The following is a 23064-nucleotide window of genomic DNA, read 5'->3' as shown; positions in this document are numbered from 1 at the left end:
TAATCATAATTAATGCAAGACTATAATATCTCAACTCAAGTCAATGAAACAACACTTAATACACTGCTATGTCAAAAACATCAAAAAAAAGGGGATAAACACCATTATGTGCACGTGTCTGGGATTTGATTTAACAATGCAAATTCCAAAGATGGTTTTAAATTATAATTTCTTATAACCTTATTTATTTGGTGCAGAAGCAGGAACTCCATATTCAAATAAAATGTGGATATAAGGTTTGTGCCTGCTTTCCATTCCATGCTCTTTTCTTTTTAATGAGCTTGGCTCTGCAGAGACGTGTCTGTTAATGCCTTAAGTGGTAAGGAAAATCTAATAAAAAAACACCACTGTACTCAGAATGCAGACAGACGGCATCCAATTAAACTTAATGGCAGTTCCAGGCAAAGTGTGTTGAAAGCCATTTGTAGAATTTCATGAGAACTTCATGACACAACTTCACAAAAATGAATAACGGCATGCTAAGTAAAGGAGTTGTGCTACACCACAACAGGTTTAGAGTGCCAAGACATTATTGACATCGCTTTTTGCTGTTTTGCAAATGTATCTTTTTTAAGGCCATTTTTTTACACTGTAATAACTTTAACACTGGTGCTGGTTGAACATGAAACTGAAGTTGTCACAAAGAGACGATGTAAACACTCATGGTAACTCTATAGAAAACATTGCCTGAGGTGTGTTTGATTTGTGTATCCTCTTCTGTGAACTGGTATTCTATCAATGGCAGCTTCTTTGTTTGTGCACTCACATTGTTGTGGCATGGTGTGAACACAAATTAGATTAATCAGGTTAGAGCACTGATTACTGCATCAGTGACTGTGAGACTTGTATTACATTGTAAGAATATCTTTTCTAAACTCTTAATAGTATGACTGCTCTTCGTCAAGATTTTAGACTCAATCTGCTTTATTCTTTTATGTTTAATAACATCAGAAACATAGGCTGTAATGATTTTGGATTGTATCTTGCATTGTTTTGTATTTTTCACAAAATGAGTGATTTATTTTTCATTTTTATTTTAGCATGTATAGTATTTAAATAGTGTTTTCATCAAAAAGCATTATCAATTAATGTTTAAGAAAAAAAGCCTAGAATCTGTGTAAAGCGCCAATTTTTTTTTTTATAAATATTCAGCAGGTTTGTACAAAGTAATATTGAAGCATGTACTGTTTGATTGCCAGGCTGTCATGAAGTTATATGCTATATGGAGTGCATCATTTTTATCTGCTCTGTTCCTCATCCTTTCTCACCAAACCTTTGCTTGCCTGCACTTTGGTTCCTCTGTCTGTATGAGATTGTTTGCTGTTTCTTGCAAGATTTCCCACCTTGTGCTGCTTTGAAATGTTATCTTGTTTGTTTGTTTTGTTTTGTTTTGTTTTTTGTTTGGTTTTTTTTTTTTTTTCCTTTTTTAATGTATTAATTTTTCTGAGCGCGGAAAGGAGTAACCTATCAAGCTTTTGCTGGAGGATGTTATAAATGAAAATTTAGTAAACGTTCCATCAGCTTTGTGAACAGGATACAGTGATGTGGTGTTCCTTCCTTTCAAATTATTTCCTTTTAAATTAAGATGATACAGAAACTGACCAGCATCAATTATCTTAATATAAATGTTGCTATTTAAAATATTATTTTCCAGTAAAATGCAGTGCATAATTTGGTTTCTTAAGAGTTCTTCCAAGGGCACCTTCAATTAAATCCAATTAAAGGCAAAGGATACTATTGTATTGTATTGTATAAATTGTACAATTGTACTATTTATCTTAAACAATCAGCTGTAAATGTTTTATTTTTTATGTAAATACATGCACACACATCAACAGTATAAATATATGTATATAAAATATATATTATGTTCATTATATTTAGTTAGATCATTTTAATTTAATTTTGATGACTTATTGATGCCACGTTATGTGCAATATCTGAGCATACTGCTATTCTTATATTCCTTTTGCTAAATCCAGTGCTCTTCACCCCATACCGTCATTCTCAGTAACCTAATCACTTCTGCATTTGAATGTTGATTTTTTTTCCTCCAAATGCCATAACCAAGCAGTTTAAAATGCTGTTTGATGCAAATGATGCCAACAGTAGTGATAATCCAAGCAAAAATAAAATGACCTTCATGAAGAAATTACTGTCCTTCAGTTTTATCGTTAGATTTTAATGTACATTATGAAGTTGTGAAGGCAATGCATGCTGTTTTCAGATTAATCATTTTGGATTCTCTTGTTTTTATTTAAATTACTTTTTCCTGTTAATTTTTTTTTTAGTTTCAAATTTTTGTACTTTGCTTTTTAAAGACTTTTTCTTTCTGTTCAGTAAGGACCAATTTAACAGACAACACAAAAATATTTGTGCTATTGTCTATTAATTATGCTGAGATCCCAAGTCTCCAGCAACTTAAAATCACATATATAAAGTGAAGGAAGAGGTATTGTTTGCTTACTATATGTGGCCCTTCTATATATTGTACACAATTGATTTTAAGAATTGAATAGTAAAAAATATTAATAAGCGTTCACAATTTTGAATTGTACAGTTAGAATGATGTTTTTAAAAACAGATTCACCGCATCCTAAACGTAAGATGTTAGTATTTATATGAGCCTCTAATAACATGCCAGTTGTACAGTAGACTTTAATGAGCTTTTTGTCTAGCCCAGTGTATTTTAGGTTGCTTAAACATTTTGATGCTGCCAATGGCAATACTATATTGAGCATTATTCTCTTCATTGTGTTCCCAGTCTATAAAAAAAAAGTATTTCAGGACAACAACAAAAATATTTGTTGGGTTGGCATGACTGATCCATTTGCCTTTCCTTAATCTTTCACTTTATCACTTACACATTTTTGCAAAAATGTATTAATACTGCCACACAGTGCCTACTTGGGGGGAAATATTTGGTTACAACTGGTTTTGGTAAATGTATGTTTGTAAATGTTTAATATCATGCATTATTCAATAAGCTCTTAAAAGTATATCATGGAAATTTGGATGTTTAGTAGCTAGCTGTTTTGTGAATTAACAAGAAATAGCTCAAAACCTAAAAAAAAATCTGAAAATCTGTTATAAAATATGTAATTTACAAAATTATGTCTTTTTTTTTGTATAAACACAAAACCTATTTAAATATTCTGGAAGTAATCTAGAATAGTTAAGATGAGTATAAGCAAGAGGCTTCAGGGAAGACATTTAAAAGGAGGAAAGATCAGACAGTGTCTTCTCTAGTTTAAGGAACACACATCACTTGTTCAGTTACAAAGGGAGATAAAGGAATCTTTAAATTTTACATTTACAAGATCCTGCAACGAAGGCATTGTAAGTTACTCTTTCTGGGCATCGCAGGTTCATGCAGCACAGATGTTAAAGAAAACCGCAACCTGGACAACTTCTCTTCAAAGGAGACTTCAGGCGAGGGGGCTCAGCTTCCAAATGGAGGTGGTGGCGGCAGCAGCAGCAGGAAACGGCCACTTGAGGAAGGCAATAATGGTCATGTGCATTCCAAGTTCCGTCCCAAGAAACGCAAGAAAACACCGGGCCCTGTCTTACCAAAAAATGCCCTAATGCAACTGAATGAGATCAAACCAGGTTTACAATACAAGCTTCAGTCACAGACTGGGCCTGTTCATGCCCCAGTATTTGTTATGACTGTCGAAGTCAATGGACAGATTTTTGAAGGATCAGGCCCAACAAAAAAGAAAGCTAAGCTAAATGCAGCAGAGAAAGCACTACGGTCTTTTGTACAGTTCCCTAATGCTTCAGAAGCTCATATGGCCATGGGCCGGACACTGACTGTAAATGCTGATTTCACATCAGATCAGGCAGACTTTCCTGATGCCCTTTTTAACGGGTTTGAAACTCCCGCTCTAGTGGCTGAATCCTATTACTTGGGCTCCAATGGAAATGGTTCTTTCAGCTCTGTAGGAGACTTTCCCCTTCCCTCATCAGGTGGAGGGGGAACCAACCACAGCCATTCACCACTGTCCTTGACCTCTGCTTATGCCCCTTCCAGTGGAAAAAATCCTGTCATGATCTTGAATGAACTGCGCCCAGGCCTTAAGTATGACTTTGTTTCAGAGAGTGGCGAGAGTCATGCTAAGAATTTTGTAATGTCAGTGACAGTTGATGGGCAAACATTTGAGGGCTCAGGAAGAAACAAGAAACTGGCAAAGGCCCGTGCTGCTCAGGCAGCACTCGCCAGTCTGTTTAATATGCACCTTGACCAGACTCCATCAAGACAGCCCATCCCTAGGGAAGGACTTCAGCTTCATTTGCCTCAGGTAAGAGTAGCATGTGCATGAGCAACAGCCATTTTAGCTCAACAAGGCTGACCTAACGAGAAAGGGAGAGACAGCAAGTGAAGAGAGAACTTGTTTACTTTGATGCAATAATGAAAAATTAATGTATAATTAGTTCACTTTGTCAAAAACAGTAATACTTGATTTTTTGGCATTTGTTTTAATTGCTATAAAGGCTAATGTTGCCATAGTATTGGTATAGGAGAAAAAAGTATTAGGGTTTCTGTTCCTACATTATTTGACTTTCCTGAAAGAAAACTGCACTTCTATGCTTATTTTTCATTTCTGCAATGTTCGATACGCAGTAATGTGGCACTTCAGATCAAGTGGCGCTTATTGAACAGTAACTGCTAGATCTGCTGTTTACTTTTTGATGGATTATAAATAGTGATCAAATGGTTACATTGAATAAAGCAAAGCACAAATGTTCATATCGTTTGAAATGCTGATTTTTTTTTTAAGGAATTGAATGAAATTAGAATTCCAAAGTATTTTTTTGAAGGTGAAATTTAATGGCGAGGTTAACCACTTAGGAATCTCTCACATCTTCATATGATTATCTCGGTGTGTTTTTGTTCTTTTGCAGCGTGTTTAATTTAGCGTGCAAATATTTTGACAGAACCAGCACTTATCTAATTGACTAATTCGTTCTTCATTCTTAAATATTTATTTAATTTAGTTTTAAACTGAGCAGCAAGGTGCCCTCTGTTTTAGTCAGAACTGATTAGATGAACCGAATAGTGTGGTGATGGAATAGCTGGAGTTTTTTTTTTATTACTGGAATTTAATACCTCATTGCATTTGAGCAAGGCTAATTAGGATCAGCTTGTGTAATTGGTTGCAGCTTAAAAACAGAATGCATAACAGTTTTGTCGTGCTCATGCAGCCGTCTTTTTTAGTTAGGATTAGAATTCAGATTTCAATACTGTTACCTTTTAAACTTTAAACCTTTTTGCTTTGACACATAGGAGAAATGCACTGTCCGACCACGCAAAATCCTGAAATTAGCTTATTATATATTCCAATTAATTGTCTTTACAAACAATATTGTGTGGAGCCATTTTTAAAAATGTAGTATAAAGGTCATAGTGTTTAAAAGTGGGAAGGTCTGGGCACATTGTTTACATTATGCACTACTTCCTTGTAAATCTTCAGCTTCAGTAAACCATTAAGATCAGCCTCCTTCTAAGATAGAACACGGCATTCATTTCACTTTGTTATTTCAGGGACAAGATAGCTTGCTACCACAATAATAATGTGTTCTTTTTTGGTGATATTGTATGTGTACCTCCATAATTTCCGTTGCCATAAAAAGAATAGGATTGTTAACAGTAAAAGATGAATGGACAATGAAGAATCCAAGTAACTTGAGTTTGTTTGTTTCCTCCATAAAATTGCTTTCTTTAAATTGAATGACATTCAAGTGCCGAACATCTTGCTTCACCACTAAAGAACTGCTAAGAATCAACGAGTGGACAAAGGTCATTTTCTATTGCCTAGAAAGGATTTTTTTTAATGCTAATAGTGCTTTTCTATTATCAAAAAATCCCAACTACAGCAGATTTTAATTCACTGTAAAATCTAATTACATTTTCTATTGAGGCTATAAGTTCATTGGATTAGCTTCAGGCAAATGTATAGTGCCAGCTTGTGCAAATGGGCACAGTAAAACTATAGGGGTGATGTTTTGAATTCAAAATACAAGTTGTCCTGGAAACAGAAGGAAGGAGCAGTTTTAAATGGGGTTGGAATTGAATTTTCTGTTGTTTTCTTGCTTTCTGAATCTGTCAATTTATGTGCCTCTTAAACAAAGCAGTAATACTATATTGTTGGGAAAGTTGTCATTTAAAATCCGTGTTTAAAGGTATCATGAAATTATTTCTTGCTTCAGGTTCTAGCAGATTCAGTGTCTCGTCTTGTTGTGGATAAATTCAGTGAACTTACCGACAACTTCACATCACCCCATGCAAGGCGGAAAGTCCTGGCTGGGGTTGTCATGACAACAGGTAAGAATATGCTCATGTGCATGTTCTGATATTTACAATGGCTAGCAGGTCACAGGGAAATAAAACATGTTGAAACCCTTCTCTTTTTGTGGTCCTCCCTATAATAAAATGTTCCCCTTTTCATTAATGCCCGTTGTTCTTTCCTCAATGGTGAAGAAAAAAATAAGAAATGCACTTGTCAGCAATTTTTCATTAAACCTTACATAACAATCAAGCAGCTATGTATTCCATAAGTTGTTTCTACTGCTAAGTATTGCACATACCCTGTAAATGTTTTAAAAGTCGGCTTATGTGGTTTTTATTGTAAAAGTAAGGTCAAAATAAAAATGAAAATACTGCATTTTCCTTAGTTTTTCAGAATTGTGTTTCTGTGAGAAACATACTTCTGCAGTTTTTAAGAGAGCAAGTTTGTAGTAATATGATTGTCATGTAAACAGATTACAGCAAACTTCAAACTTGCATATCTGAGCAACATGTGACACATTACCACTCCTTCATTACTTAAGTTGTATCTTTTTTTTTGTTTTGTTTTTAGTTTTTGCAAAAAAATTGTTCAGTGTCTGAAATTTGTTTTAACCTTTCCCGTTAATAACTGTGATTAACGTTTTTGTTCATCTTTGGCTGCTAAGCAGATGCTGCTACAGTGTAACTAATGAGTAGTACTGAAACGGGTTTTTGTAATTCTTCTCATTCTGTTAGTGTTCCTTTTCACCCATACTAACGGTATTTATCTATTTAAGTTTCCCTTTTTTATGTGTGACTGTTTATTAAATTTTGACTCCATTTTGTCTAGCTTTCTAATTTCTGTTTGTGTTTGCTATGTTCTTGTGGCTATTTTTTGATTGCTAATCTCTGTTTGCACCTTAACTCCCAGTGGCTTATCAACTGTCAATTGTTTCCATCTGTCCCTGAGCACCCCATTTCACATTTTTGATCAATTTTGAACAATAATAACAATTACCATAGTGGCTTTTTAAAAATACAGTACATCTATCTTCAAGTCCATCCATCCATCCATTATCCAACCCACTATATCCTGACTACAGGGTCACGTGGGTCTGCTGGAGCCAATCCCAGCCAACACAGGGCGCAAGGCAGGAAACAAACCTCGGGCAGGGCACCAGCCCACCACAGTATCTTCAAGTCAGATGTGGATTTTAATATACCTTGATAGTTGAAAATAAACTTGATCTTACAGGTTCTACTAAGAAGTGTCAGAAGTGTGCATAAATCCTGGAGTCCAGAGTAGTGGGATAGCATGTAAAGATGATCGATTAACATCAAACAACAGTTACAAATATACTTGAGGAACTAGTGCAATTGAGTAGTAACATTCAATTCAATTGCAGCAATAGGCAACAATAGTGGGTGTTATCATATTGCCTTATCCTAAACATTTTCTGACACCTTCAATGTAATGATTATTAGGGGTGAAGTTTTTTAAAGTGACAATTCTCTCATTTGTTTTTAGTCCACATTTCCACACCACACTTGCAACATACTGAACTGCACATAGGGGCATTCTAAACACTATACATTGTAGCAGAAGAGGCTTTTATCGACCTCTTGAACCCTCAGGTACCACTCCAAACACCAGGTAAAAGTCCAAGACTTCTTTATTTTATAATAATTACGTGCACTAAGCACCCTCCACTCCACACTACACGTATAATAATCAATAATCCAAATACAAATACCAATCCTCCTCTCCCAGACACTTCGCCACCCTACCTCCCAGCTCAGCTCAATGTCTGGGCTTTCCCAGCATCCTTTTATACCCCCTGACCCGGAAGTGGTTCCTGTCCAACAATCCACAAGTCCTCATTACTTCCGGGTCAGGGTAAAAGTCCTTCTCTTCAACCTGGAAGCACGTCGTTTCTCCTGTTCATGCGACCAAGACGTACTTCCAGGTTATAGGGCACATAACAGTCCGACAGCCTCCCTACAGCGACTCCTGGTGGCCCCCATGGTATCCAGCAGGGCTGTGCATACAAACTACAAAGTCCTTGAGGCCCTGCTGGAATTCGGGGAATGTCCATGCTGTCGGGAGAGCTCCACCTGGCGGCCTGGGGGTGAAGGCCGGAATATTTAGCCGGCTATCTACCACAACATGTCTTAATGGCCTTAACTAGCTGCTTTCAGTATGGTGAAATAATGGCTGTACTCCCATATTGATGAGCTTTCACCATGTGGCAGAATTGAGCCCCAGTAACTCTGGACAGGAATTTTATTCAGAATCATAACTCCATTTGAATAGTGTCATCTTGCATCCATTCTGTACTCATTACAAACAAAAGCACATACAGAAAAATCTATATTTAAAAAAGACTAGTAATTATGACCAACAATGTTTATATTTGGTGGCATGGTGGCGCAGTGGTAGCACTGCTGCCTCGCAGTAAGGAGACCCAGGTTCGCTTCCCGGGTTCTCCCTGCGTGGAGTTTGCATGTTCTCCCTGTGTCTGCGTGGGCTTCCTCCGGGTGCTCCGGTTTCCTCCCACAGTCCAAAGACATGCAGGTTAGGTGCATTGGTGATTCTAAATTGTCCCTAGTGTGTGCTTGGTGTGTGTGTGCCCTGCGGTGGGCTGGCGCCCTGCCCGTGGTTTGTTCTTGCCTTGTGCCCTGTGCTGGCTGGGATTGGCTCCAGCAGACCCCTGTGACCTTGTGTTAGGATATAGCGGGTTGGATAATGGATGGATGAATGTTTATATTTTCTTTAAACTTCCTAAGTCCTCCAGCATTACTTGGTACATACTTAATTAGAGGTTGAAGGTTATAGATGCTTCACATCTGCTTGCAGAACATTGGTCCATGTCCTGCTTGAATCAGTACTGTGTATTTAGTTGAAATCAAAGAAATGCGAAAGCACTCATGAAAGAAGGCAGCTAAGCAATCTTATCCAACAAACAAATGTTGCATCTTATAATGGGAGAATTGGGCTTAATGAATATGATCATGGTACCAGAGATGGCCTTCATAATTAGATGTGTGGGATCAGGAACAAGAGAAAACCTAGTCACCAAAGATGTACCATCATCAGACTTTTTGTTGCTTTTTGGTAAAGACATTTATACTTTTTAGCACTGAAATACAATATAGAATAGAATGGCTGGAAGGAAAATTGACTTTGGAGTTCTGATGTTTTTCCTAATGGCTATTTAGTCAAGATATTTATAATGCATGTAATCTCTTGTAGATTCATATTTTGTTTTGTTCGCCTCCCTTGCCAGCTGGTCTTAACTCAATATATTTATTCATTATGATATTACTCCATTGATCCATTTTAAACTATTGGGAACCAGATAGGAACTCTGGACATGTCATCAGTCCATCAGAAGTCACATTAATGCTCTTACCCACTCATGTGTCAATTTGCTAATTAACCTAATTCTCATGATGAGTTCCAGGCATGGCCAAAAGGGTGTGAGGCCTCTAAAGTAATCCCAAAAGCCAGGCTACAGCCTTCCCTAGCCTACCTGGAACAGGCTTCACCACAGGAATACTATGATTGACATTTTCCATATTTTGTCCCAAATTCTCTGTGTGTTTGTAAATTATGTTATACATGTGTTTGGGGGTTTTCATACACAGAAGATAGAATTTCTGTTATCAGTTGCTTGATTGGAAATGTTATATAAAATTAATGGTTTTTTTAGCAGCAGTCTCGATGCTGTTTTGTTTTGCCAGTTGGCATCGCTGTTTTGGGAGTGTTGCATCACCTGTTTCTATGAAAACAATCCCATAAAGCATTGGGACGGCACAGTGATGACTTTGTTGGTGTACCAGTATAAAGGTCACTCCAGGCCATTCCTCAATATCAGAGATCAGTTTTGACTTAAACACTGTTCTTTGTACTACTTCTTTTCTGTCAATCTTTTCACTTTGAAAACCGTAACACACCTTCTCACAAAATCTCGACTCTCAATGAGAGAGACCTAGAGAAGTAGGTGGTTGGTTGAGAAATGAGGGAATTATAGAGAGTGGTATAAGCTTTAAAAGAACAAGTAACTAGCTTAGCGTCAGACCTTTTTTTTATTCTATTGTATCATTAGCTAAAGAAGTAAGAAAGCAAAGGTGAGTGCTACAGAAAATGAAGTAAAAGCTAAACAGCCTTTTAGTGTGGGAAAGGCGAGTTTAGGGAACCAGACTCTTTGTAATAATTTATTTTTTTGTACTAGCAGTTATATACAGTGATCTCTCCTCGATCACGGGGATTACGTTCCAGAACCCCCTGTGAAAGGTGGAAATCCGCGAAGTAAAAGCCATATGTTTATATGGTTATTTTTATATTGTCACGCTTGGGTCACAGATTTGCACAGAAACACAGGAGGTTGTAGAGAGACAGGAACTTTATTCAAACACTGCAAACAAACATTTGTCTCTTTTTCAAAAGTTTAAACTGTGCTCCATGACAAGACAGAGATGACAGTTCCGTCTCACAATTAAAAGAATGCAAACATATCTTCCTCTTCAAAGGAGTGTGCGTCAGGAGCAGAGAATGTCAGAGAGAGAGAGAGAGAGGAAACCAAACAATCAAAAATCAATAGGTGCTGTTTGGGCTTTTAAGTATGAATGTCAGAGAGAGAGAGAGAAAAGCAAACAATCAAAAACCAATAGGTGCTGTTCAAGGTTTTAAGTATGTGAAGCACCTTGCGGGAAGCCTATCGCTTGACAAAGCAGTCGCAAGTAAGCCCAGCAAGGAAGGGAGCAATGGAAGGTAGTCTTTCAGCATTTTTTAGACGAGGGTCCGTATCCTCTATGGGTGTGAACAGCCCCCCTGCTCACACCCCCTCCGTCAGGAGCAGAGAATGTCAGAGCAAGAGAGAGAGAGAAAAGAAAACAATCAAAAATCAATAGGTGCTGTTCGGGATTTTAAGTATGCGAAGCACCATTCGGGAAGATTATCGCGCAACAAAGCAGCATCAAGTAAGCCCAGCAAGGAAGGGAGCAATGTGAAGGTAGTCTTTCAACGTTTTTTGAGGAGCGTCCGTATCCTCTAGGGGTACGAACAGCCCCCGTGCTCACAATATATTTGAGGAGTTTTATTTAATACGTAATACATGCTCTGATTGGGTAGCTTCTCATCCATCTGCCAATAGTGTCCCTTGTATGAAATCAACTGGGCAAACCAACTGAGGAAGCATGTACTAGAAATTAAAAGACCCATTGTCCACTGAAACCCACGAACCAGCGAAAAATCCGCAATTTATGTTTAAATATGCTTACATATAAAATCTGCAATAGAGTGAAGCCGCGAAAGTCGAAGCGCGATATAGCGAGGGCTTACTGTACAAGGTATTTGCTCTTATTGATTGTGGAGCAGCTGAAACTTTCATTAGTGGAACCTTATTAAAGGAGTTTGGCATCTGTACTGTTTCTTTGAAATATAAACCTCAGGTAGTGTCAATAGATGGAGAGCCCATTGGTAGTTGATCAGTAGACTTATTTATCCTCCCACAGAACTTCAGATTGGTCTATTTGATATAGAAACAATATCCTTTTTTGTTATTCAGTCATAATTCTCTCAGCTAATTCTGGATATAACTTGGCTGCAAAGGCACAATCCGTGTATCAATTGGGGAAATAAAAAAATTAAGGAAAGGATTTAAAATGTTTTTAAAGTTGTTTGGAAGTCAGCATACAAAACTATTGCACTTATATACAATATATACAATATACAGAATACCATGATATATTCAATTAACAATTATCACAAGAGTTACCACCACATAGGAATTACTGTGATTGTCCAATAGATTTGCTGCCTAATGCTTCCATACCCAAATGGAAAATATGTACACTTAAACAAATTAAAACTATAGAATACATTAAGGAAAACTTAGCTAATGGGTTTATTGGACCATCCATAGTTCCAGTAGCAGGTTGTAGTTTTTTTTGTTAAGAAAGATGGTGGTTTGACCATCCATTGATTACAAGGAGTTAAACCTTGTTACCAATTAAATAATAATATGATAGAATTCAACAAGGAATCAACAAAAGCACATACAATATTATTTGTTTTGATTTTCAAGCAATACTAAAGGTGGTGTTTTGGTCACTGCTCTTCTTCATTTATGCAAATGATCTTGATTAAAGTGTATCTAACAAACTGGTTAGTTTTGTGGATAAAACTAAACTAGTTGTTATGGTGGTTACCCTAGAGTCTGTAGATTGTTGAAGCTGGAAAACTCAGCTTATGAAAAGTACTTAAGAGTCATGGTGGTCTTCTTGCTTTCCACATCCAGACAGTGTATAGCAATAATAAATATGGCCTAAAAGATGTTAGATTACAAAACATAATGTGTCAATTAGAAAGAGACTTCTTAAGCTATACAACACAATAGGGAGAGTCCTCTTCTAGAATATTGTGAGCAGTTCTAGTCTAGTGTACAATAAAAAAGACATAAGCAACAGAACCAACTTGCAATGATGTGTGCTTTGTGACATGGTGCATTATTCTGCTAAATGTATCTATCTGAAAAGGGTAAATAATGGAAAGTGATGTACATTAATGCTTGTGGAATTCATGCTGTTTGCTCCAAATTGTGGCTATTCTATCAGCATGGCACAGTAAATATTTACATTTCTGAGACCAGTTGACATTTTCCCAGTTTTCAGTCATTGAGTTTTAGTGATCTTGTGCCACCTGCAGAGTCATCTTACTGTTCTGATAGTAGCAGAACCTAAAGTGATCTTCTCTTTGTACTGCTCCAGTAGCCATGTAGCACTTTGTGCATTTAAAGATATCCATTCTGTTGAAAAGAGCTGTTATTTGAGTAGCTGTATCCTTTACATTAGTTTGAAAGATCTGATCCATTCTCCTCAGACTTCTATCCTTAACAAGGTATTTTCACCCACAAACCATATCACTGTTATGCACCATTCTAAACTTTGGAGAATGTAGCATCTTAAAAGCCTAGAATGGCAGCTCTTATCAAGATGCTCATATCTCACATTTTTTGACCACTAGTGTTTGGTTGAACAAAAACTAAACCTCTTGACCACACTTTGACCATGTCTGCATCCTTAAGTGTACAGTTGCATCTACGTAACTACCTGTTTGAAAGGAACACTGGTGGGCTCAAAGTGACCTTTAAGTATGCTTGCAGACATATCCAGGTGAATGTGACTCTAAATTGGCCTGGTATGAGTGAGTGTTGGTGTGTGTGTAAGTATGTCTTATGGGAGATTAGTTGATCTTTCCAGGCTTGGCTCCTGCTTTTCACTTGTATTTGAAACATCTTACATGCATATGAATAGTAATAAAGTATATACATTGATGACCACAATTATTTCTTTCTTTGTCTTATAAATATTCAAATATGATCGGTAGTGGTTGTTGTTATATAGTTATTTTGTGGTATGTGAATGTCATACCTGTATACTTGCAAGTACACAGGTGCTTATCACTGTTTTATTTATTATGTATCTATGTGTGACGTATCTCTTACATTATTTCAGGTACTGATGTAAAAGATGCTCAGGTCATCTGTGTGTCCACAGGCACAAAGTGTATAAATGGGGAATATATGAGTGACCGTGGGCTGGCCCTGAATGATTGCCATGCAGAAATTATTGCCCGGCGGTCACTGGTCAGATATCTGTTCATCCAGCTGGACCATTTTCTTAGGTAAGTTAAGTAATGTTCTGTTCAAGTTTTTAAAAAAAGTGCACTTTCTTTGATTTTTATAAAGAAAGGGCTATTGTTTACCATGAAATACAATGTTAACATTCCCTTTTCTGCTATTCTGACACAAACCCATTTTAGTCAAGGCAAAAAGGGGCCAGCCAATCCCTAAATAGTTCATAATGCAGTCTTCATTTATAGTAGATAATATGGTTCTGTGCTTCATTCACTGGTAGTCCCACACCTTAGAAGTTGCTTTGAAATTCATTCATTCATTTCATTCATAGTTCCAGACATCAGTGTTTATTACCTGAGTTAATCACTGTTTGTTAAGAGTTTGCAAATTTTCTGTGTTTCTTTTGATGGTAAACTCCAGTTTCTTCTACATCACAAAGTACACAACCTGTAAATTCTAAGCTGGCATTTTCTGGGCATGCACAGATATGGCCTTTGGTGTGTCTACCAGCAGGCTGGTATTTCATTCAGGGTCATTTCCTAAATAATGCCTTTCACTACTTGTAGAGGCTTTAGTCCTCCTGATCATCAAAGTGGCTTCTAAAAGTACACTTGGTAGCTGGGTAATCGATCAACAGTCTATTATGATACTGTGATGGTGGGTATAATTTAATTTCCTTCTTCACATTTCTCTGATATGATACATAACCCATTGACATAGCACAGCAAATAGCCAAGCACTGTCTGTCTTTGAGTACAGTGTTTAATGTCAAACACCGCAAAGTGGTGAACAAAACCAGTGTGTGCAAAATTTCAAAGCCCTATGCTAACAATTTTATTATTATCTTCCAGCAACAGCAAAGAGGAACATCAAAAGTCTATATTTGTAAAGTCTGAGAAATGTGGCTACAAACTTAAGGACAATGTGCAGTTTCACCTTTATATCAGTACATCACCTTGTGGAGATGCCAGGATTTTTTCCCCTCATGAAGCTGGAGTTGAAGGTATGAGTCTTACTGCCGCTAGTTACTGCTTTTGGGGATTATATTTACCTTCTCAGAAAATGTTAGATTATAGCTTTTAAGTTTTGAAAAGTTAAAAAAAATCAGTCTGTTATTTTAAGCATGACAATTAGAAATTAATGTATTATAAATGCAATGTTTGATTTTTTTTTTTGCATTGACAGACCAAGGAGACAGACACCCAAATAGGAAAGCACGCGGACAGCTTCGAACAAAAATTGAATCTGGTGAAGGAACCATTCCAGTGCGGTCGAGTAACACTATTCAGACATGGGATGGAGTGCTACAGGGTGAAAGATTGTTAACAATGTCCTGCAGTGACAAGATTGCAAGGTTAGTTATTACTTTGAACCAGACTTCTTCCTTTGTGGTATGCTCAAAGGAAAAGTCTATCGGAACAAGCCTCGCACTGTGGAAGATCTGAAGGAAAACATCCAACGTGAAATTGCTGCTGTTACCCCTGAGATGTTGGTCAATACGTTTAGGAACTCGGAGCATTGTGCCGAAATGTGTCTGACAGAAAACGGAAACAACTTTCAGCATTGCATATAATGCAAGGGTATTTTTTTGGTTCAGATTCATCCTAATGGAAGTTACAACAGAATATTCGGGGCCTCTTTCGAGTGAATCTCCCTGTATATATGTGTGTGTATATTTCATCCATCCATTTTCCAACCCGCTGAATCCGATCACAGGGTCACCATATAATATAATATTATGGCGGACGGCTTGGGCCCTGAACAGTACCTCCCCCGGGAAGCTACATGGCAGGCCCCTTGGGTGGCAGTGGTGCCTCGGATTCCCGAGGGCTCCATGGGAGTGGAGTTCTCTACAACCCTGTTGGAATCCGGAGGTGCCATCAGGGGGCGCTGCAGTGGTTCCTGAGCCCATGTGGGCGGTTCTTCAGCCACACCCAGAAGTGCAGCCGGAAATGGGTCATCAAACACCTGGAGCACTTCCGAGTGGGCTATATAAGGAGCCAGCAGCCACCACTCTGGGAGCGAGTCTTAGGAGGAGGGAAACAAAGCTTGCCGTAGAGGAGAAGAGGTCATTTATTATAAGTAGTGTGTGTTGTTGTGCTTATTGGGACTGTGTTGTGCCTGTGGGAATGGGAAAGGCGTTGCCCACCGCCAAATAAAAGAGAATAGAAAACTTGTGTTTTTATAAGTGTGCCTCTAGTGTCTGTCTGTGTCGGGTTGGGTGACTGGCACGCCCCCTAGTGGTCTTGTTGCAATATATATATTGTATATATAGCTGACCTTAATAAGAACATACTGTAATACTGACACCAATTATATAATATTGATTCCTTTGTGATCACTCACTCGCCGTCTCACCACATGCTAATTTCATATGCCAGCTAAATGCATGTAAAATTAACCACACTCCACAGTTACAAGTCAAAATAAATGCTCCCATTACCCCTCCCAAGCCAGTAAAAACTTGAAACCCTGTGAAATAATAATAATAATGAAAAATATATTACTAATTACTAATTAATTTCTGTCTTTTTGATGGAAGAAAAATGTGTGAACCATCCGCACAGGTAGTTTGGAAACAAAAAGACTATCTAGCTGCTCCTGAAGCCATGAATTGAAACAATGGAATGAGCTAGTCCCATGCCGCTACTTCATGGCACGGCCAAAGACTTTAAGTCTGTGAGCGCAATGATATTTTTTTAATGTACATATTGCTAGTTTTTGGCCACTTGTTGTATTTAGTCTGCGGTTATTGTTCCATATGCATGTTTTGCTGTTTGTGGCACGGTGATGCAGTGGTTACTTTGCTGCTTCACAATAATCAGTCTAGCATAATTTTCAGATGCTTCCATAGTCTTCAGAGATAGTTTAAAAAAAAAACTAATTAGTTCAAAACTAATTCAGGTCCTCCTTCTCTATTGACTGTAATGCATTTTACCAAGTCTGTCAAAGTTCCCGAACATTTCCATGCTTTCTCAGCAAAACAAACTCTTGTTTATCTCTTATTTGGTATAAGTGGTGTTCCATACTTTTTCTCCAATGTGTAATGCTTGAGTTTCACTGCATTTGTAAAATAACTTATACACACTTAATTTCCTCCATTGTCCAACACCATTCTCAGTATATCATTTCACTATAAACTCATTAAAGCCTAAGAGCGAAATAAAAGAATAACTGACATCAAAATGGCAATATAGAGTCACTTTTATCTGGTTTTCTTGTTGTTTTTGGCAACAGCTTCATAAATTAAGTACTGTAATTGCCACTTTTTTCCTTTCTAAACATGCAAATGTAGTAGTTTTAACATATTCTTAACCAATGATGAGTATGCACTTATGCCCTCATTATCCCTAGGTACTGTGTATTTAGGGAGCTGCACAATATTTTCCTTAGATGTTTTCAGCACATATACAAATTCCCAGACATTTATAACATTTTATTATGAAAAACCATGTGGGATCATAAATTTTTTTTTTATCCCTAATACAGACCTCTTATGAAACCTGGGCATCAGCTGCTTCAGTTTATTCAGCATGCTCTGACATTAGTGCCAGTGACCCTGTCATACCAGTCATTACATACAATAATCTCAAACTGAGTTGAGCTTACATAAACATAACAGAAAGCTAGATTCTTTTTTTTTTTGCTTTGCTTTGTAAGGTTAAATATTTGAAAAATGTCTGAAAATGAAAGGATCTCTGAAATAAAGGTCTAAAATCTCCATCCAAGCAGACAGTATTGTTATGCACTGTTTGCACTGTCTGGAAATGCAAAAGATACAATAATCTCTTGTTCTCTCTCTGTTTCTCTTTTCCAGTAATATACAATCACAATTTAAAGGTCTAAACATGTATGGGACAGAGTGAGAAATAAACAGTTTACATTAATTGTAATCTAACTCAATTCATTGTCATTATACTTGAGTACAGTCAAATTAAATGCATATTTCAACAAGCAGAGATCATTAAATATAACACCATATAGCAAGAACTATAAATATGCAATAAAGAATAACTATCAGGCTTTAAACATACACTATATGCCAGCAATGCAAAGAACAATTAAACAATATCAAATAACTTTACTGCAAAGTAATCTGTAACAAACAATTATAGATGACAGCTGAAGTATTGGAAATGGGTCTGCTGTGCAAGTGCTTTTCACAGTGGGATCTTTTGGAGTCTTTTGTCACTGATACGGTCAAGCAGATGTCTGCTGGTATATCACAAGATACTTGCATATCTCGATAACAGAGAGGCAAATGGTCTTTTGACTGGGTATAAACAAACTATATATTCTATGGACCCTGGGTCATGAACCTTTTATGTACTTAGATGGTCCCTTTAACATTAACTGTGTCTTAAAATAGGGTTGTCACATATAAAAGCTATCATCATGGAAAATAATTGGACATTCTTATGTATTGCATTAGGGTTTGCAGAATATTTAACCTGATGAAAGTGGCTTAACGCTGTGCCAGACCTTTCTGTATGGTCCACCACATTTTCTATCTGGAAGCTATTCTGTTTATCAGTTGTCATGCTAACTTATTTAGAGTCTCCAGTTCCAAGGATCAGTAGAAAATAAACTAACTCCATTACAAGTAAAGTAATCTTCTTGGTACCTTTCATTTGCCTATATTAGCTGAATTCTCTAAATCACTTCAGTTTGGTAATTTCAAGTCTCTGTTGGAGTATTTAATGATCGACACTAAAGATTAATTCTCATACTCATATTTACTGAAAAATTACTGATGAAAAGTACAGCCAAGAACAAACAGACAGCTCAATAGATAGATATTTATTTAAAAATAATTTATTACTGTCTGTTAACTTTGTCAGACAGACAGGCAGGCAAGCGGGCAGGGTAGCTGTGAGATAAAAGTAAAACTGTCACAGAGCTAGAAGATATGACTGAAATGTACAAATTTACAGAGTCAGTGCATCTCATCGCTTTTAATCTGCAAATATGTACTGTAGAGATGAAGAACTGAACAAAGTTAACAGCAGAAATATATTAGCTTGCTGACCTAGGGTTTATTGTGTCATTCCTCTTTTTTAAAAATCCCCAGGTATAAATTTAATAAACACACATCTTTTTTCATTTACTCAAAAAAAAATCCTATGAAACATCTGCTTTTATCCCTTTTACATTTTGTTGAAAGGGATTGAATTTAATAGCAATGGAAAGGAAAGTTCCAAACTGGCAAAGTGAATATAAAATATAATCAATCAGGTTTTGAGCAGCCCCTGAATTCAGTCAATTGCACATAGTTGTAACTTAGACATAGATGGACTGTAGATTAATGTCCATGAAGCATCACAATACTGTGATCTCTGAATTTTTCCTCTGGTTTATCATAATGGAAGTGCTTTGAAATTGTCAGTCAAGCAACAGATGGGTGGTGAGCCAAGCAAACAGACACTAGTTGAAGAACTTTGCACAAATATTGCATGTCAGAGAGCAAGCTATTTAGTGTTAATTATCTAATCTATTTTTATCGTTTTAACCAGTGCCACCAATACACAAGTATTTCCAGTATTTTTTAGTTTGTTTTTTTTTCTTTTCAATTCTGCACAGCATTGTACCACACAGAGTATTTATTTCCAGTACAGGTTAACATCAGTTTGACATCAGTGAACACCACACATTTAAGTGTTCTTCTGTGCAGCAGGAATGGCTTGGAACACAATTTAGTAGTTCCAAGTGGCAAAACTAGTCCAGTGCAGAAACTAATTTGGAATTGTTCTATATTAGGTTGAAATATATTTTCATCTCTTCTTCCCCTCAGGTTTTTACTTTTAAATCTCTTTTTACTTTGATTTTAATATTTTAACAGTTGTTGAAATGAGTTAGCAGATGTATCTATTCTTTTTACCTGCTGGTATTATGGATCTGTTGGTGTGTTGGGATCACATGATAAGACCTTCCTTAAAAATATAATGTATATAATTTACTCATTGTGGGTATCAAATACCCCAAAAATCAAAAACATTCAGCATATGTAAGCCTTCCGAAAGAGAATATTGCAATTTATAGCTTTAAGTGTGATTAGCCATTGCTTTCTGTATTTAGCAAAAAAAAAATCCTTATGTTAACAGTATAAGCTGAGAAATCAATTTTCATAAAATGAAAACAATCTCCAACAGAAGTAGCAAAGAAGACACAAACAACAAAATAAGAGTAAGAATTGTGTAGAGAAAGTAACTTTTTTTTTTTTTTTTTGTGCGAATTGTATATTTATTAATACTTTAAGTAAAATAAAGGCAGTGACTGTTATTTTATTTAAAAAATGAGAATTTTCACATTGCCTCAGCACTTTACTTGAAGCTGGTATTATGTTCTAAGAATACAATTTCTAGAATTAGCTTTGATCTTTACTGCCATGTTTTCAGCTATGTTTGCAGTATTAGGAGAGCGATTGAAATAACTTTACAATAAACATTACAATTTTCACTTCTCCTTAAAACTGCATAAAACAGCATGCATAGATTTTCATTTTAAATATGCACAAAAAGTCTATTGTAAATGAATCACAAAGAACATAAAAAGATATGAGGCTCTATTCAAGACACACCCATCTATCTATTATAAAAAAAAAATCCTGGAGAGAAACAGTTGGGCGTCAAGACGTGATCTTCATATTAAGATCACGGAAGACAGTTAAAAGACCCGCGAGGACCGTAAACATGAGACATTGTGCCAAGAGATTGACCCAGGACCGTCTCGCGATGACGCAGAACATGAGATTCTTGCAAGACACACCCTACTTGCAATCAATATCAAACAAGACAACTGGGCAGCAAAGCATTCAGTCATGTGAAGGATTTGAGCACACACAGATCCAGGGTCTCAGCGCATATAAAGCGTATAAGGACAATACGTTATAAATGAAACGTCGACTAAGCGAAGACGAAAGCAGCACAGAGAAAAAGGAGCAAAAAAGGAAAAATAATCTAGGTGCAAATTCAGAAAATAAGGAAAGTAATTATCAGCCCATAACAAGTAGAACTGAAACAAAGCACGTCCAAGCGGGCTCACAATTAAAAGACAGAGTAAAAGACAAAGTAGAACTTCATAAACACGATTATGAAAGCAGTGGAATTCGAAAGGCTCAAAAAAAAAAAAAGTATGTGCAAAACAAATGTTGAGAAAGTTAAAGAATATGAAAGTAGGAGCATTAGAAAGTATGAAAAAAGAAAGTAAAGATTGCAGTAGCGCAAACAAACAAATTATTACTCAAAAAAGGGAAAATAATCACCACGGACCAGTTATCATTGAAAAAAAGCAGGACAAAGCGAGGTCAGAAATAAAAGACAGAGTAGAAAGCAAAGTAAAACATCATAAATTGGTTAAAAAACAAAGGGGCCAAACACATGCAAAGCAGGTTAGAGATAAATGAAAACTGGAATTCAAAAGACTAAAAAAAAATGTAGGCGCGAAACACATGCAGAGCAAGATACAGAATATGAAAGCAGAAAAAAATGACAGTGTCAAAACAAAGAAAGTAAACATCGCATTAGCGCAAAAAAGAAGAAATTATTACTTGGAGAAATAAATAAAAGGCGAATAAAGATCGAATATATGGACATAGGTGATATGTCAGAAGTATATAAATATTGTAAGGCTTTGAAGTTTAAGTCAGAGAATTTCAAAAATGGAGTTTACCTCACATGCATTTATTGGTTACTTTGCAAAAAAAATTATAAACTGCTGATGATGTAGATTGCTTTGTCTGTGCTGAAATTCTAAACAGAGAAACCTATCCTGAATTATGGTACAAAGTCATTTAACACATGTCTCACTGACCTCATTTAAAAGATTCAGCATATTGGGACTCAAACGATTCCAAATATTGTTTTTACATAAGTTCTGAAATAAAAGTGAAACAAATGAAATAGCAACAGTTCAAAGAAAAAAAAAACCTTAAAAGTGTGTATCCGGAAAACCAAACACGGGGGTTGGCGAGTGAAGCGAGCAGGGGCCGAAGCCCCCTAGTTTCATTTTAAAATGAGCTGTTACTCATTTGCAAAATTCATTTCAGAGTTGGAGTGCCCTTTGATGGCTCTATAATGCAAACCGCATCAATGTCAGCCTTCCTCCTTCAGCTTTGCTGTTCAAATGGCACTGTCCTGCAGGAGGCAGCATTTTTTCTTCTTGCTCAGAAAGGGCACAACTGGAGGCAGAATGTGAGCAGCACTACGCTTCCTCCAGGTAGTGTTCCTCCATTCATCAGAGGGAAACGGAAACCAAGAGAATAATCATTTCACTCCTTTTATACTACCCTAGTGTACCGTAAATGTAAGAGTCTCACCAGTCTCGTGTGTGACAATAAATACCTTCATCCTAGGTTCAGCCATACATGTAAGAGCTTATCAAAATGAGAGAAGGTATTGGTGTTGACATGGAGAATGCCCTTTCACTGTACTACCTTGAATATGTAGGGTTGTAAATCCAAAAACTGACAGATGACTCTGGGCTTCACCTCTTTCCAAGCAACTATTCATTTCACAGGTGCTTGGTCAATAACAAGGGGTAAACACTCAGCCTAATAGGCAGTACCTTATTTGGATGATGGCCCATTTCATTGTTGGGGCTTCTCTTTCCACCACCACATAATTTACCTCATAGTTCAGCAGTTAATGGCTTAGGTACAATATAGGAAGATTGAAGATCTGATTTAACCAGGCATAGAGGCTGGTTTCAGATGAGTCAATCTGGAGGATAAATGGAGAACACAATTGAAAAGAAATCAACACAGATGCAGGAGTTAGGGTCTGCAGGAGGAGTAGAGATTTATTTCTTCTTGCTTGAAGAGCTGGGACTAGAGTTAGAGTGAAAGCGACAACTGGTTTCTTTCTGGTTTTGTTCCTCCATTCTACAGAAGGAAACAGAAACTGTGTGAATAGTCATTTCATTCCCTTACAACTACACCAATGTACCATAAAAATGGTCCCAGTAAGAGACTCACCAATCCTGTGTATGCCAAACTATTTGTTTGTGTTACTGTATACAGTTTATTTGCATTTTGACTACTTGGGTTTTATCTTTGCAAAGATAAGGTTATTTCTGCCCTGAATAATACTTCTAGATACTCTTTCAATGCATTCCTTGATGTTTTGATTTACTGCTACAAATAATGTCTTAATTAGTCTT

At 36.8% G+C, this 23064-nt stretch overlaps 1 protein-coding gene across 6 annotated transcripts in view; it reads left to right on the top strand.

Moving 5' to 3' along the window:
• adarb1b (adenosine deaminase RNA specific B1b) overlaps positions 1–23064 on the top strand; it is a 362641-nt gene that overhangs the window by 309757 nt on the left and 29820 nt on the right. For all 6 annotated transcript variants that reach the window (XM_051931060.1, XM_028807309.2, XM_028807313.2 and 3 more), the window contains 5 exons: positions 3367–4301; positions 6211–6325; positions 13787–13955; positions 14760–14911; positions 15094–15262. In XM_051931060.1, the coding sequence (XP_051787020.1) occupies positions 3367–4301; positions 6211–6325; positions 13787–13955; positions 14760–14911; positions 15094–15262 (1540 nt within the window). The remainder of the gene's footprint in view (positions 1–3366; positions 4302–6210; positions 6326–13786; positions 13956–14759; positions 14912–15093; positions 15263–23064) is intronic.

The sequence above is a fragment of the Erpetoichthys calabaricus genome, chromosome 8 (assembly GCF_900747795.2).
Source record: "Erpetoichthys calabaricus chromosome 8, fErpCal1.3, whole genome shotgun sequence".
Lineage (NCBI taxonomy): Eukaryota > Metazoa > Chordata > Cladistia > Polypteriformes > Polypteridae > Erpetoichthys > Erpetoichthys calabaricus.
The sequence above is the reverse complement of the archived record's forward strand: the minus strand, read 5'-3'. Positions and strand labels throughout refer to the sequence as shown.